This window comes from Orcinus orca, chromosome 5 (genome assembly GCF_937001465.1).
Source record: "Orcinus orca chromosome 5, mOrcOrc1.1, whole genome shotgun sequence".
In the NCBI taxonomy this organism is placed as follows: domain Eukaryota; kingdom Metazoa; phylum Chordata; class Mammalia; order Artiodactyla; family Delphinidae; genus Orcinus; species Orcinus orca.
Window position 1 is genome coordinate 106612552 of NC_064563.1, and position 17625 is coordinate 106630176.

General features: G+C 37.1%; 2 protein-coding genes across 7 annotated transcripts in view; both read right to left on the minus strand.

Moving 5' to 3' along the window:
* Positions 1-4504, minus strand: part of NSUN3 (NOP2/Sun RNA methyltransferase 3) — a 53218-nt gene extending 48714 nt beyond the window's left edge. For all 3 annotated transcript variants that reach the window (XM_004272631.3, XM_049709703.1, XM_049709704.1), the window contains exons 1-2: positions 4369-4504; positions 3449-3558 (exon numbers count right to left, since the gene is read on the minus strand). In XM_004272631.3, the coding sequence (XP_004272679.1) occupies positions 3449-3558; positions 4369-4383 (125 nt within the window). In that variant the 5' untranslated portion in view covers positions 4384-4504. The remainder of the gene's footprint in view (positions 1-3448; positions 3559-4368) is intronic.
* A 7896-nt stretch (positions 4505-12400) lies between these two features.
* Positions 12401-17625, minus strand: part of ARL13B (ADP ribosylation factor like GTPase 13B) — a 75251-nt gene continuing 70026 nt past the window's right edge. For all 4 annotated transcript variants that reach the window (XM_033433357.2, XM_049709702.1, XM_033433356.2 and 1 more), the window contains one exon: positions 12401-12985. In XM_033433357.2, coding sequence (XP_033289248.1) covers positions 12909-12985 — 77 coding nt within the window. In that variant the 3' untranslated portion in view covers positions 12401-12908. The remainder of the gene's footprint in view (positions 12986-17625) is intronic.

Genomic DNA, 17625 nt, shown 5'->3' on the forward strand with positions numbered 1-17625 from the left:
TGAAATACATACTATTTTTCCCACTTTACAGACAAGGGTAGTGAGGCACAGACATGTTAAAGAATTCTCCTAGGTCACAAGCTACAAGATGCACAGGTGGGATCTGAACCCCCACTTTAACCACTGTACAGAGGGAAAAAGGAGAGCATCATTCCTGGCCCGAAAAGACGACGGAGCCTGTCTAGTCATGATAAGACATTTAGTCCAAATGTAATACTGCAGACAGTGGGGGAGCAGAGGAGGCTAGTATCCCAGGAGTGACTCGTTGCAATATGGCAGCGTTGAGAAGCAGCATGACAGAGTGGGTAAGAGAAACTCCCAGGGCTTTTCCAAATGTGAGCTGCGTATCACTGGGCAAGTTACTTAACCTCTACATGCCTCAGCTTTCCTATCTATAAAATGGAAATAATAATAACTACCTCGAAGGGTTGTACAGGATTATGTTATCTGTAAAGTGATTAGAACGCTGTCTGGCATATAGTGTCATAGAAGTGGATGCTAAACTAAGCAAACAAACAAATACTAAAGGGGAGAGACTATGGAAAAGGGCTGTTGCAATGTCAGGTAAGAAACAATGAAGGCCTGACTAAATAGTAACAGTGATGATAAAAAGGAGATCCAAATTAAGAAACTTCTCAGGTAAAAGCAAAAGCACTTGGTGGGCATTTAGATTTTGACGGGGGCAGGGTAGTGGTGTGTGGTGGTAGTACAGAGTTAGGGAGACCCCAAGACCACCCTTACTTCTGACACCAACTATTAATTTCGGGTTCCCCAAGACCACTCTCAGGTTATTAGCTAAAAGCGATTTTATTAGCTATATTATAAGCTATAACCCACTGTTACACTCATGGTTATGGTTACAGCTTATTACAGTTAAAATCACGCAAGGTAAGAGATGCAGGATGCAGAGTGTAGGACAGTTCAAAGCATGAAGCTTCCAGTTGTCCTCTTCAGTGGAATCATGGACAAGGATAACCTTTCCCCGTAACGATGTGTGACAATATGCACAGGAGTACTGCCAACCAGGGAGTCCTGGTGCCTAGATTTTACTGGGGCTCAGTAACACAAACATGACTGACTACCCACTCAGCTGACCTTCAGTCTCCAGCCCCTCCGGAGGTTGGAGGCAGGAGCCCTAGCTGATACGGTGGCCCAGAGCCCCCACCTCACATCATGTTGTTACACTCCCCATTCCAATGGCTTAGAGATCACCTCCAAGGAGCTGAGGGCAAATGTCAGACCTATCTCTGAATAAGGTTCATTCTTCACTAAAAGGTAGTAAAAGTGTGGAGGAGGAAAAAGGAAACTGATTGATAGTGATGCCTTCAACTGAGATAGACTATGCAAGCAGCAAATGGCAACACAGGTTTGGTAAGGGAAAATAATAATCTGCTTTTGAGTTTGCCTGGTACGAAACTAAGTAAAGTTATCAGAAAACACTTAAGCCTGGCAAGGGCTGCATCACTTGAGATGACAGCACACTGAGGGAAGTTTAGAGTCATGCCATGAATGGGCTCACCTTAAGGAGAACATGTAGGTAACAAGTAGGGCAAAAATTGAATCCGGGTAAACTCCCAACTTCAAAGGGCTGCTAAGAGTGTGATGGCAAGAAGTTTTTACAAAACGATAAAATTAAAATAAACACTAAACCTACCCCACTACTACAGAAAACTAAAACTACTGAGTAAATTATTAGCTTTCTAGATAGCACAAAAATGCACTCACCTTTCCCTGGAAGTACATAGACTCTGCAAGCACAAGACTACGTCTTGCAAATAAATAGTTAAAAAACAAAAGTATTTCTGTTCTTATTTCTCCATGCCATCCTCCATGCTCAGACTACTTTCTAAGCTGAGAAAGCCTTTATTCTGCCTATGGCAAATTTAGCACATGTTTATGCAAAACTTAAATTACCATGAAAACCCAACAAAAAGGTAGATGAAGCAGAAGGCATGGCTAATTAAATAGACTGTTCATTTTGTTTAGGGTCAAATAATAATTTATAAATCTGTCTGAGCATAGTAAATAGAAAAATAACTCATTACAGGGTCTGAGCAGCCAGATAAAGTCTGAGACAATAGACCTCTTGAAATTTTTTTTTAAATCATTCATTTATGCCTAATTATATCCCAGGTATGAGAGGCATACAGAATAGGGGTTAGCCGTGGGAGTTCATGAATGAGAGAGCCTGGGCACAAATCCCAGTTCTGCCACTTACTAGCTGAGTGAACTTGGGCAAATTACTTAAAGTCTGTGCAGTTCCCTCAGGTGAAAAGTGGGAAACAAACTTCAGAGGTTTGTTCTAAGGGTCAAAAAAAGTCAGTATTGCCTGGCACATAATAAGCATTCCATAGGTGTTTGGTTATTTGGCTATTCTATTTGAGTAACTCTGCATACTGAAAACCTCATGAATTAATTACATGCTTCACTATTCATTCCTTTCTTCTCTGTGAAAGAAGACACCCATTTAAAAATCTAGTTTTGAAATAAAACTACAACTATAAACTACATTTTCACGTTACAGTATTTACAAGTTTCTAAAACAGTTTGTCTAAAATTATTTCAGAACCACTTCATACTTTATTAAATCACCAAGACCTGGCTTCTCCTCAGGTCTCTGCTGGCACCATCAGGCTTTGTTAGGTAAGACTAGGTACTCCTGCCTATTTCTATTGGGATATTTATGGAATTAGCAGTTTATATAGTTTTAATCATGCGCCTCCTCCTCCATGAACAGACTGTCTGAAAACTGGTCCTGGGGACTGTCTTGCTCTTTGCTCTTTGTATTTCACAGTGTATGGTATACTGTATCAGGCATTCAGTGTAAAGAACCCATAGAGCAACATACTGACCAAACACAAAACTCACTAAACATACAAATCGAACTTCTCTCACATCTAGGCATTAAATATTTCTCATTTCTGTTTTCTATAATATATTTAAATCATTCGTGTGTGTGTGTGTGCGTGCACAGGCATGTGTGTTCAAAACACAGGCAGCTATAGATATGGTGAAGAAATGTGATTACCAAATAAAGTGACTTCAGCTGAGATAAAGCAGTGTTGGCTTTAAAGACTTGTTGCATTATCTCCTGAATTCCAGAAACTAGTTAAATATCCTCAAAATTTTTCTTTCAGATTTTTCTGTTACAGTATGATTAATTTTGTCAAACTGGTGGGCAGTCCTGTTTCAAAGATCAAAGCAATTTCTTAAGGCAAGGGCATACCAACTTTTGCTTATAACAAAATTATCACTACAAAGTTTTCTTTCTACCCTTTCCATTTTCCCATGAGCCAATCTATTTCTTCCTCCTTCTCCCTTCTGAAGCCTCAGCAGGAAATGGAAACCAGGTTTAGATTCCTTTATCTTTTATCTTCACAGCACCCCTCCCCCAGATGGGTTTATTTCTTGTTCTATCATAAAGCATCAAGAGATGAATTATACTAACCTTACTGTATGCCAGGCATCTCCAAGTTCTCTGGAATATTCCTTTTCAAAATGATCCAATACAACTTTGCAAATCTGTTTTGCAACCTTCCTCTCTGATTTTGCTTTCAGCTATGATGATAAGAAAAGGTTGCTGACACACTCTGATGTTACCAATTTACTGAACTTCAACATTATCAGTACAGTCTTTTTTCTTAAGATAACAACACTTTTTTCCCCCTGATAATTACTAGTTCTTACAACAGGAGTTGTACCTCACACATAACAAAACTGTATTGATTATCTACTTATGAAAAAAGGTTTCTCCAAATGATTATTGCTCAAATGTAAAGCAAAGGGTAAAGCAGAATTGCGGTGTTAACACAAGACTGTGTGTCAAAGGAACAAAATTAATTCAAATAAGCCACTCTATATGTTAACATTAGGGGAACTGGGTGAAATGGGCACAGGAAGTCTTTATTATCTTTGCAATTCTTTTGGAAATGTAAAATTATTCCAAAATAAAATATATTTAGAAGAAAAGTCACTCCAGTTTCCTGTGGAAACGTCCTTGCAGTTCTATTTCATTTACTAATCCAAGCTAAGTTTACCTATGTAACAGATATCCTTTAAGCTCCCAGGACAGTACAGAGTCTCAGCCCTCCAAGAGCTTGCATTGTGCTCAAAGCTGAAAGGAGTGGATATTAAAGTCTGCAGGCGGGACTGCAGACAGGTTATTTGAGGCGGATGTGAGTCTTGGGAGAAAATGACAGAGAATGCTCACGAACAAGCGTCAAAACACTCGGCATTATTCTAGAGCTTTGGAATGAAGCCAGAGAAACCCAGAGATCACCAAGTTCCCACATCCCAGCCCCCTCCCTCGCCACGCCGTCGGTCGATAAAGTTTCTGGTTCAGGCACCCGGCTGGATCCCAGCCCTCACCCGGGTCAACATCATTCCGTCAGTAGAGGTCAAACAAGAAGTCAAGACCACCGGGCACCTTAAGCTTGCAGGGAACCAAGAGCTCTGCCTGTCTCCCGAGTTTCGCCGGAATTCTTTCCCATCCCTCACTTTTCCGGTTCAACTTCTCGCGAGATTCTGCTTTGCCTGAGTTATCGAAATCTCGCCAAAAACCCTAGGTCCCGCGAGAGGCAAGCGCAAAGTTACTTCTGCCGGTGGCTGAAGCAGGCGGTGCCTACCTGCTCCGGGGGCGTGGCTGGAGCCCGTGGGCGGAGGCTTGGGCAGCCTGGCTACAGAAAGTCGCGCCTCACGCTGAACAGTCTCTCAGTGCTGTGTGCTTGAGGCTCAGTAAAAGGATGGAAGTGTTTGTCACTCTTAGGTACGTTGTATGATCGTTGTTCTAAGATGTTCCCAGAGGCGAAGCTAGTTACTGTTAATCTACCAAATCCGAAGACCCCCGTTATCCCAGATATTCAGGACTCAAGATAAAAGAACGGATATGATGAAAAAGATATTGTCACGCATTTCCTAGAAATGGCCCATTGGGATAATATCTCTCTTTTAATGGGGAGAGTTAAAGGATTAAATTGATTGAAATACACAGGTAAAGCGTCTAGCATAGAGACTAGGGAATAGTAAATGCCCAAATGTTAGCTGCTACTGTGTATTATTTTCACTATCTTGATCTTCGTGATTATCATCAAGTTCTGATACCAAATGCCTGACGACCAAAATGACCTTACACCCTACACCCTAAAAAATGACACTCCTCACCCACCTTTACTAGGGGAAGTGTTACTGGTTCTCAGGAAAGTAGTCCCTAATATTTAATGCCCATCATAATTTTGAGACCCTTGATGCTCCAAATATCAGTATAGTGTATAACATAGGTGCAAATCTTAGGACCATGTAAAAAGATAAATTTCATTACCCCAAATGTGATTTGAAGCTTAATATATTTATTTATTTAAACAGGTTACCCAATAATCTAAAAATGAATTTAGATTTGGTGCAAAAGAAAATATAGTACTAAGGAGTGAGATGATTAAATGCAGTACTTCGTTGAAAGTTTAAGGAAAAGTCATTAGTCTACCTTTTAGCCTCAGAGATTTTATATACTTTATTTTTTTCTGTACTCATTAGATTGCTGCATTTAGTGAATCAATGTGGTAGTATATTTGCAATGTAGACATATAAAAAACTTTAAAGGAGGCAGTAGAAATCATATTTACTATCTTTCTATTAGGGAAAGGGGATATGTTATGCTTGGAAAGCGGTCGTATTTGTTCTGTTATATTGTTTTGTGACTTTTTTAGTACATTTCTGTTATCTGAATTTTAAATAAACTAATGCTCATTGAAGAAAAAAAAATTTTAAGCCTATGAGAATGAAAATCATGCATAATGCCACTAGAGATAATCACTATTAACATTTTGGTGTGTTTCTCTAATTTTATGCATTTTCAAGTTTGATAAGACTATGTATAATGTATCCTCTTTGTTTTTATAAGCATTTTCTTTTATTAAAAATTCTTCATATACAGTACATAATTTCTAGAAGTTGCATAGTAGTTGAAGGTATGGAGGTTAACATACTTACTAGCTATCCTATTATTGATAGACATTTTTGCTCATGAATCTTTGCATGTCTGATAATCTTATAATTTTTAATTATGTCCTTAGTCTGGGTAGGTTTTCAAATCTTATTAGTTATTTTATTTCTTTTGTAAATTACCTGCTCATATCCACTTATCTAGAGCTGTCAGTGCTATTTATATTTGAGATGTTAACCATATCACATTTTCAACTACTTTGCCAATTTTTCTTACAATCATTTGATTTTAAATGTGAAAATAGTGCTTCCCTGGTGGCGCACTGGTTAAGAATCCGCCTGCCAATGCAGGGGACATGGGTTCGAGCCTTGGTCTGGGAAGATCCCACATGCTGCAGAGCAACTAAGCCCATACACCACAACTACTGAGCCTGCACTCTAGAGCCCGCGAGCCACAACTACTGAAGGCTGAGTGCCACAATTACTGAAGCACGTACGCCTAGAGCCTGTGCTCCTCAATGAGAAGCCATCGTAATGAGAAGCCCGCGCACCTCAATGAAGAGTAGCCGCCGCTCGCTGCAACTAGAGAAAGCCCACGCACAGCAACAAAGACCCAACGCAGCCAAAAATAAATAAATAAAATCAATAACTTTTTTTTAAATGTGAAAATATTTAAAATTTTTATGCGATCAATTGTTTGAGTTTGTGATTCCATTGCTTGGAAATTTCTTCCCACAGAGGGGAGCTACTTCTTTTTCTTTCTCCCTTTTTTCTTTAGTTTGATCTTTCTCATTTCACCTTCTAATCTATCTAAAATCAGTATCAGTGTATCATGAGAATATTAATGGATTTCCCCTAACCAACACCAAATAGCTACTGAAGAATAAACAAGGTTCCACACTGAGTTTTAAGGAACTGCTTTACAAGCAGCTCATATAGCTCAATATCAAAAAAACAAACAACCCAATCAAAAAATGGGCAGAAGACCTAAATAGACATTTCTCCAAAGAAGACATACAGATGGCCAAAAGGCACATGAAAAGCTGCTCAACATCACTAATTATTAGAGAAATGCAAATCAAAGCTACAATGAGGTATCACCTCACACCGGTCAGAATGGCCATCATCAAAAAATCTACAAACAAATGCTGGAGAGGGTGTGGAGAAAAGGGAACCCTCCTACACTGTTGGTGGGAATGTAAATTGATACAGCCACTATGGAGAACAGTATGGAGGTTCCTTAAAAAACTAAAAGTAGAATTACCATATGACCCAGTAACCTCACTACTGGGCATATACCCAGAGAAAACCATAATTCAAAAAAACACATGCACCCCAATGTTCATAGCAGCACTATTTACAATAGCCAGGACATGGAAGCAACCTAAATATCCATCAACAGAGGAATGGCTATAGAAGATGTGGTACATATATACAATGGAATATTACTCAGCCATTAAAAAGGAACGGAATTGGATCATTTGTAGAGACGTGGATGGACCCAGAGAGTGTCATTCAGAGTGAAGTAAGTCAGAAAGAGAAAAGCAAATATTGTATAATAACGCATATATGGGGAATCTAGAAAAATGGTATAGATCAGGGGTCCCCAACGCCCAGGCCACGGACGGGTACCAGTCCTCAGCCTGTTAGGAATCGGGCCACACAGCAGGAGGTGAGAGGTGGGCAAGCCGTGGAAAAATTGTCTTCCATGAAACCGGTCCCTGGTGCCAAAAAGTTTGGGGACCACTGGTATAGATGATCTTATTTGCAAAGCAAAAATAGAGACATAGACATAGAGAACAAATGTATGGATACCAAGGGGGAAAGGAGTGGGGAGGGAGTAATTGGGAGATTGGGATTGACACGTATAATTTATTGACACTATGTATAAAACAGACAACTGGGCTTCCCTGGTGGCGCAGTGGTTGAGAGTCCGCCTGGCGATGCAGGGGACACGGGTTCGTGCCCAGCTCCGGGAAGATCCCACATGCCGCGGAGCGGCTAGGACCGTGAGCCATGGCCACTGAGCCTGCGCATCCGGAGCCTGTGCTCTGCAACGGGAGAGGCCACAACAGTGAGAGGCCCGCGTACCGCAAAAAAAAAAAAAAAAAAGACTACTGATGGGAACATACTTTATAGCACAGGGAACTCTACCTAATACACTGTAGTAACCCAAATGGGAGAGAAGTCCAAAAGGGAGGGGATATCCGTATGTGTACTCATTTTGCTGTGCAGTGGAAGCTAACACAACATTGTAAAGCAACCATACTCCAAAAAACATTAATAAAAATAAATACTATGTAATATTTTTTAAAAAATAGAAATGGCTAGAGGCAGGCTTGTTTTTGCAGACATGAGATAAATTAAGTTGACACAACTACCAGAAATTGTACTAGGGTTTTAAAATTATTATTGTTATTATTATTATTTTTAAAGACTGAGGCAGCTTAAGAATATAAGGGCTTACTGCTATGCAGGAAAATAATTTTTACATACCTAAGCAATTTTATTGTGAAGTCATTTGATATAAGAAGTGTTTCAGAATAAACTTTATGAATTTTCATATTTATATAAAACATCTCTCAAAGCCCTTCACGTTCAGGTTTATGCATCAAAAAGGTAAAGACAGGATTCGTAGTAAAACAATCTGACATCAAGAGGGTGTAAGCTCCTTAAATTGAATAGCAGAAAAACACAATAGAGAAACCTACCATCAAAGCAAGAGAACAAAGCACAGTTATAGGCAATCTTGAACTTCACTTTAGGTGAGTAGCTACTTAGCTGAGGCTCTCATTTTTTTAATCATAGTCCTCCAAAGTGGTGTGTACAAACTCCAGCAGACAATCCACTGGGACTGGGAAGTGAATATAATAACTTGTATTTTTATTTAATTTTTTCTAATCTTCAAAATAAATTTAGGGGAGTATATGCAAAATACAGGAGAACATGTATATAATTGTTAAGGGCTGAAACTTTTCCCCTCAAAATTCATGTTGAAGCCCTAACTCCCCCCTCCCCCACCCTCTCTCCCATCCCACCACCTCAGAATGTGACTGCATGTGGAAATAGGGCCTTTTCAGAGGTGACTAAGTTAAAAGGAGCCCTTTAGGGTGGGTCCTAATCCAATCTGACTGATGTCCTTATAAAGAGAAAATTTGGGCACACTGAGACACTAGCAGCAGCCATCTGTAAGCCAAAGAGAGAGGTTTCAGACAAGGTTGCCAACACCTTAATCTTGGACTCAGGCTTCAGAACTATGAGAAAATAAATTTCTGTTGTTTAAGCCACCCAGTCTGTGGTACTTTTTGTTATGACAACCCTAGCAAACTAATACAGTAACTTTATATTTAATGTATACTAAAAATGCTTACTGAAGAGGATGTATAAAATTTGGAGACCACTGGTTCATTTACCCAGAACACAAATTGTTTCCTCATCAGCACACAAAAGGAATTTACAACTCATGCTCTAAACTGGCAAATGATTTTCTTCATATTTTCCCTTTAATATAAACTGATCCCCTTCATTGAAAGAAATTCATTTCTGATTTACTATTTTTTCTCAAAAAAATAGACTTCTATTATTGTTTCCACAAAGACAATGGATTATTGCTATTTTGATAATTTACACCATTCTTTAATGTAAGGTTTGAAATATATGAATTTATTTTTTTGATCCACTGGAATGTATTTCTTGATAAATTAGAAGGTCAGTATTAGCAGAATCTCAATTGCAAAGTATACTTCAGTTAGAGAAAAACTTAAATAGTAAAGCCAAGGATAACAAAAGTATAACCTACAGCTTTATTTGTATAAGCAGTTTCACTTTTGATAAGTTCTGCCATCTGGAAGCATAGTATTTCTTTAGTGTGGAATGGGAGAAACTAAGTAACATAAAAAGCGTAACATATAGAACCAAGTTTCAAATAAAATAAAATATTGCCATAGTAAAGGAACACAGTAAGAGATCAGCCTCAAATATAATGGCATATTCAATTGTTGAATGTTTCTCTACTATTCACAGAAAGTTTTACAAATTAGGTGAATTCTATTCCATCATTTGGCACTTAAAAGAGCATTTCATTTTAAACTTGCAGAAAACATGGCACTTAATTTTTACAAAATTATGAATTTGCTTCCTCCATTATAAAAGTAGACAAATTACAAAAAACTAGCTTGAAAAATTGAGGAAAACACATGACCAATAACTAAAAAATTCACTATTAGCATTTTGCAACATTTCTTTCTAGTGTTGCTTCTAAAACGTTTTCTACTTAAATCAACTACATACACAATTGTATATATGTTATATATGCATTTTACACATAAAAGTATAGAGAATTATCTTTCAAAAAAGTGAAACTATCTTTTGGTTAGTAGCTTTATCTTAACAAGAGACAGACATCAAGTCATCTAGAAACATAAGGTGATATGATGTATGTTTAACTGCCTTTGAAATGACAATGTTCTTTCCCATATATATAAAAATGCATGCAGAGAAAAAAGTTTTTCATGTAAAGTAACAAAAAATTTATCATTTTAATCTATCGATTTAAAATGTCAACAATCATATTTAAAAAAAATTTTTATTTCGTTACCAAAATGAAATCATTTAAGTTTCTCAAATGAAAAGCAAAACAGCATACTGATGAAATTATTTTTATTGTGTGAAAATGTCATAATTCATAATGATTAAGAATAAAAATGCAGCATATAACAAAATAGGCATTTACTTGTTAAAAGCCACCTGGATTTACAAAACTTTAAAAATATTTTTAGAATGCTTTAAGAATACAAATTAATTTTTGAGAGATATAAAACATTTATTCCATTTTATCATATATTTAATTTCAAAATCTTGAAAATGATTTTTATTTATTTTTATTAAATGGACTCAGTAATTATTGTACACTACAGTAATCACTGGTAGGAAACAAAAATTTTAAAGATTTATATCTATTCCCAAACTAGATGAATATTAAAAATGGCAAAAGTGTTAGTTTAGGTTTTAGAAAATGAATAAATGTAAATTTTACAAAAAGGAACCAAAAAAGATATACAAACAAGTTTCTTCTCTAAAATCCAATTCAAAATTCACATTGTCTTCTTGTGTTGCTTTTCCTTACACTTCAGTCACGTATCAAATTTAGGTTGTTATGAATTTTGTATCTGAAATAGAATGTTTTTTCTGTTCAGTGTGCTAAGTAGGTCCCATGTACAAAACTCCAAAAAACTGCATATGATGCTGACTACAGTAATAAGTGACCTGATTAATAAACGCGTTCAATGAGTTAAAAAATGTGAATAAAATGTGATGCTCTAAAGGAAAATTTTAAAAGTAAATAATCGTATTAAACTGTCTTAGACATACTTAATCATGTTATTGTCAGATACCAGTATAAGTCTGTTAACAGTACAAGTTGCCAAACTGACCAATTTTAACAAGGTGATTACTGTTTAGGGCAGGGGTCCCCAACCCCCAGGCTGCAGACGGATACCAGTCCTTGGCCTGTTAGGAACAGGCCACAGAGCAGGTGAGGGGCGGGCGAGCAAGCGAAGCTCCATCTGCCGCTCCCCATCGCCCCCCATCACTCACATTACCTCCTGAACCATCCCCCCACTGTCTGTGGAAAAATTGTCTTCCACAGACGGTGTGTGTGGGGGATGGTCCCTGGTGCCAAAAAGGTTGGGGACTGCTGGGTTAGAGTATTTTCACCTTGATGTAAATGGATGCTTTTAATTAAACATTTGAATCTATTATTCAAAATATATATCTAAAAGTTTGTCTAAATGCCAGATGAGGAAGAATCCTATAGATGCCGTTCTTCAGTGCAAGAGAAGTACTATTATTTTAAATTAAGTAATTATTTTGGAATTATTTCTTTATAAATGTAATTTAAACCAACATTTCATTCTTATTTCTTTAGTACCCAAGTATTTCCCGGTTATAAAATAAAGTCTCTGGACTACAGTAGCTTTTCTGGTCTTTTTGCCTTTAATTTCAAGGCAAAAGAGAATTAGAATAACCTAAAAGAGTCACTGAAGCTTCTGATAGAACAAGGGAGTGAGAAGAAGCACCCTGATCTCTGAAAAGATCTAATCTTTGAAAGAGGTGTTTATTGGGACTTTTAATAATATCTCAGAAAACATTTTTATTAATTTAAAAAGCATTTAAGTCAAAAGGTATTGCAAGTGTCTCTCATTTATTGGGAACATCACCAAAGAAAACAAACAACAAAAATTCAATTAATTAATTAGTGCTTTCAAATAACATAATTTGGTAAAATAAAAATCTGAGAATCGATTTTAAAAAGATATCTTAAAATAAGGTAAAATTAGGATGTATATTTCAAGAACAGTACTATTATAAAACATACCTCAAACCATATAAATATATCCTGTTTGTATAGTTCATGTCTGTCATGTAAATCAACTCCATTTTCCAGACACAGTTTAAACAAAGCATCTATAGAAAAGTGCACAGTCAATATCTTAGTAATTAAAATTCTTAAACCAAAGTTTTAGAAAAATATAAAAAGTTAAAAATTTAGGTTATAAATTCCTAAGAATTCCCTTTCCATGCACATATATCTTACAAATGTTTAAGATACAGAAATAAAGACTATTAAACAAATAGTAAAGAAAGTGTACAGAGTCCATTGGCTCTTTTTCTGAACAGCTTTTCCTTCAGGAATATGCCCACGAGTGGGGATGTATAAATCAGAGTCAACACTAATTTTTACTAACTTGGTCCAAATGCTTGTCCCATTTGCTGGTCATTTTGCTTCTTTTTTTTCTTTGAACCATGAAGACCATGGGTAAGTAATTATCAAAACAGTCAGGTCTTTGGCTCACTGATACTGCTACGGTTGTCTTGCCCCAGTCATCGATGTTCAGGGTTTTTCTCCTTTGAGAAAGAAGGTCCTCCAGCTCATCTTGCCGACCTTAACAGAGCGCGTCCATATGAGCTGGTTATGATATGACGTCGTGAGAGTCACTGTTAGGTCTCTGTCGCACAGCCAGGGGAGGCAGTGGCTTCCCGTAGAAGTCTGTGCAAAGAAGGGGTACCAAAAATATACAAGTCTTATGGTAAATCAAGATTTCTGACACAATTCTTTAATTTCCACCTTTAAAAGAGTAAGACACTCTGACTTTACAGGTGAAGCAATGGTTGGGGAGGACAAGGGAAAGAAAAGGCAGAATCCAAAAAAACTTGAATAAATTCAAAACACAACCACTAGCGTAAATTCATAACTGTAGGTTATAAATTAATCTCTACTTGATTTAATGTATATTTTATTATTATTGTTTCCAATTAAGTGTTCACATTAGAACAAAACAAACAACAAACATCTAAAATTTATGTAACCTATTGCCAAAGCCCTGATAAAATCAGTATTTGTACAATCCATGTCCTTATCCAATGGCTATTACTTCTAGGAATTTGCAGAGAAAAATTCATTAATTATCTTAGTGTTCTGGTACATAGGAATCTTTTACAATGATGCTTCAATATAGTTCATTGATTTAGGGCATATTTGATACAGAAACAGTCTTAATTTGTACTTCATAATAAGTTCCTAGCCCTTAATTACCATAAATTTAGGTTTATCAATTTAATAGCATATGGAAACCTTCAGTAAGTATTTGCTGGCCTATTACCTTAAAAATTATTCTAGAAGCACAGGTGTTCAAGATTACTTGAAATAAATATATTAAAAATATATTCAGGGGCCCATTTCCAGTTCTGCATGTGCCGGAGTTTAGCTAAGCTACTCCATGGTATTGCTGCCTCAGCATCTATTTTGTCTGGCCAAGTGGCCTGTGGGGGCCTTAAATAGATACTAGCACCTCATGCAAGAACATGCTCTAGAAAACAGCCTGCAGAATCACAGGTAAATGCTAAGTTCCTGATATGACTTCCCCAATGGCCTTCGTGATCAACTGTCTCCCTCACCTTCCCTTAGATAATACCCAAGAGGAACTTACCAAAACTCCGCTGATCTGGCCTTAGCCTGGGAACCCCAAAGCACTCCATCCACAGACCCTAATTAAGACATGTGGCCCAGGTACTGCAGTTCTCTCTGCCTACAGCTTGCCTTGACTTCTCACTGTGGAACCCTTGAAGCATGTCATGTACTTCCTCCAGGACCTGTGAGTAATTTCTCTATTTCAATTTCTCTTCTGATCTTTTTGAACTGAGGCCAGGGGCTCTACTTAACAAACATTAATTTAGCAAAGTCCTAACAGCATTTAAGAAGCTTAGAAGTCACTCCATACTAACAAGAAGTAAACAGCTGAACAGACTAAAATATCACCAGTTCTTCTGGGATCCATAAGAGAGGGGAGGTCACAAAACAAACCACTGCCCTCAATATTGGAGAGACAGGCAAACACAGGAAGTCTCAGTTTACCAGGCCAGACATTCATGAATGGAAAGTGCTGAGGGAACCAGTGCCCAGGTAGGAAAACCTGAAATGTGATTGACAAAATGCTGGATGCTCAGTGTGGACAAGCCTGAGAGTTAAAAACTCCAGGGAAATTAAGTCATAAGGGGGACCCCCTCCCCGATATTGTGAGATTCAGCTCCAGGAGACTGAACAAATTCCCACAGTAAATACTGGAGAAAAATCCCCTCCTGCTCACAGCAGAGAAGGGGAAAAGGAACCATTATGAAATACCTTGGAGTATTTTGTTCTTAACAAGGCCCACACTCAGAGGAAACTAGTTAACCAGAGTCTAACCTGCTGGGGTATTATCAGAACCTAATCCACCTGGGGAAGAGCAATAACCAATTCCAGCTGGCCCTAGCCATTCTGCACCACTTAATGGGGGAGAAAAAAAAATTGAGAAACTCTTATGAAGTTAACAGTCCAGAGGCACAGGCTCACTAAAAGACTTGAGACCTAATCACAGGAACATAGAATACTTCCCCTGCCACCACACAGCACCATGGTATTACTAAAGGCCTATTTACAGTAGTTCCTTTTACCAAGTACATCATGCTGGACTATCAAGAAAAAAGTCCAGAAGGCAAAAACACAATTCGAAGAGACAGAGCAAGCATCAAAACAAGATATGGCACTGATACTGGAATTATCAGGCCAGGTATTTAAAACAACTATGACTAATCAGCTAAGGGCTTTCATGGATGAAGTAGACAGCATGCAAGAACAGATGGGAAATGTAAGCAGAGAGATGGAAGTCCTAAGAACCAGAAAGAAATGCTTTTGGGAAAAGAGAAAAAAACACTGTAAGAGAAGTGAAGAATGCGTTTGATGGGTTTATTAGTAAACTGAACATGGCTGGGAAAAGAGATATATATCAATAGAATCCTTGAAAACTAAAAAGCAAAAAGAACTGAAAAGAAAAAAAGAGAACATCCGAGAACTGTTCAAGCACCAAAGGTCTAACATACATGTAATGGGAATACCAGAAGGAGAAGAGAGAAAGGAGCAGAAGCAACAGCTGAAGCAATAATGACTGAGAATTTCCTCAAACTAATGTCAAACACCAAACACCAGATTCAAGAAACTTAGAGAACATTGTGCAGGATAAATGTCCCCAAAACTACATCTAGGTGTATCATTTTCACATTAGAGAAAATCAAGGAAAAAAAAAAATCCTGAAAGAAGCCAGGGGGGAAAAACCACTTTTCCAGTAGGTGGACAAAGGTAAGAATTACATTCAACTTCTCCCCAGAAACCATGCAAGCAAGAAGAAAGTAGAGTGAAATTTTTTAAGTATTTAGAGAAAAAAGAACTGCCACCAACCTAGAATTCTATACCCTGCAAAATTATTCCTCAAAAGTAAAAGAGAAATAAAAACTTTCTCAGAAAAACAATAACTGAAGGAATCTGTTCCCATTAGACCTGCCTTGCAAGAGATGTTAAAAGTTCTTCAGACAGAAGGAAAATAATAAACATCAGAAACTCAGATTTACATAAAGAAAGAAAAAGTATCAAAGAAGAAATATGTAAAGGTAAAATGAAAACTTATTTTTCATATTCTTAATTGATCCAACAGATAACAGTTCGTTCAAAATATTAATAGCAACAATGTATCTGATTATATATACTTATATGCATATCTTATGTACATATATGCTTATATATAAATGCTTATGTATGCTTATATATATGCTTATGTATGCTTATATATAAATGAAATGGATGATAGCAATGAAACAAGGGACAGGAGGAAAGAATTAGGATTCTTTGGTTATTACAGGTATTCACACTACCCATTAAGTTGTATAGTATTATTTGAAAGTGGACTTGGATTCGTTGTGAATGTATATTGCAAACTCTAGGGCTGCCACTAAAAAAAAGGCCATGACAAAGGAGGCAAGAATATACAATGGAGAAAAGACAGCCTCTTCAATATATGGTACTGGGAAAACTGGAGAGTTACACGCAAAATAATCAAACTGGATTACCTTCTCACACCATATACAAAAATAAATTTTAAATGACTAAAGACTTAAATGTAAAATGTGAAACCATAAAAATCCTAGAAGAAAACATAGGCAGTGCACTCTATGACATCAGTCTTAACGATATTTTTTGGATATGTCTCCTCAGTGAAGGGAAACAAAAGCAAAAATAAACAAATGGGACTACATCAAACTAAAAAGCTTTTGCATAGCAAGGAAATTATGAACAAAACGAAAGCCTACTGAATGGGAGAAGATATTTGCAAATGATATATCCAATAAGGGGTTAACATCTGAATATACAAAGAATTCATACAACTCAACATCAAAAAAACAAACAATCCAATTAAAAAATGGGCTAGAGGACCTAAATAGACATTATTCCAAAGAAAACAGACAGATGGCCAACAGACATGTGAATAGTTGCTCAACATCACTATCATCAGGGAAATGCAAATTAAAACCACAATGAGATATCACCTCACACTTGTCAGAATGGCTATCATCAAAAACAACACAAATAACAAATGTTGGTGAAGATGTGGAGAAAAGGGAACCCTCATGCACTGTTGGTGGGAAAGTAAACAGCACAGCAGCCACTATGAAAAACAGTATGGAAGTTCCTCAAAAAATTAGAAATAGAACTACCATACAGTCAGCAATTCCACTTCTGGGTATTTTTCCAAAAAAAACAAAAACACTAATTCAAAAAGATATGTGCACCCCCCTTATTCATTACAGCATTATTCACAATAGCCAAGATATGAAACAACCTTAAGTGCCCATCAGTAGACGAATGGATAAAGAAGATGTGATACACATACAAACACACGTACACACACACACACACACACACACACACTCACTGGAATACCACTCAGCCAGAAAAAAAAAAAAGGATACCTTACCATTTTGACAACATGGATAGACCTAGAGAGTATTATGCTAAATGAAACAAGTCAGACAAATACTGTATGATATCACTGGCATGTGGAATCTAAAAAAAAAACAAATGAACAAACATAAAACAGAAACAGTCATAGATATAGAGAACAAACAGATAGCTGCTGGACAGGGGAGGTGGGTAGCAAGGGCAGTAGGGTGGGGGGGGGGAATGAGTGAAGTAGGTGAGGGAAATTAAGAGGTACAAATTTCCAGTTACAAAATAAATGAGTCACAGGGATGAAATGTACAGAGTGGGGAATATAGTCAATAATAATGTAGTATCTTTGTATGGTGACGAAGGTGGTCAAA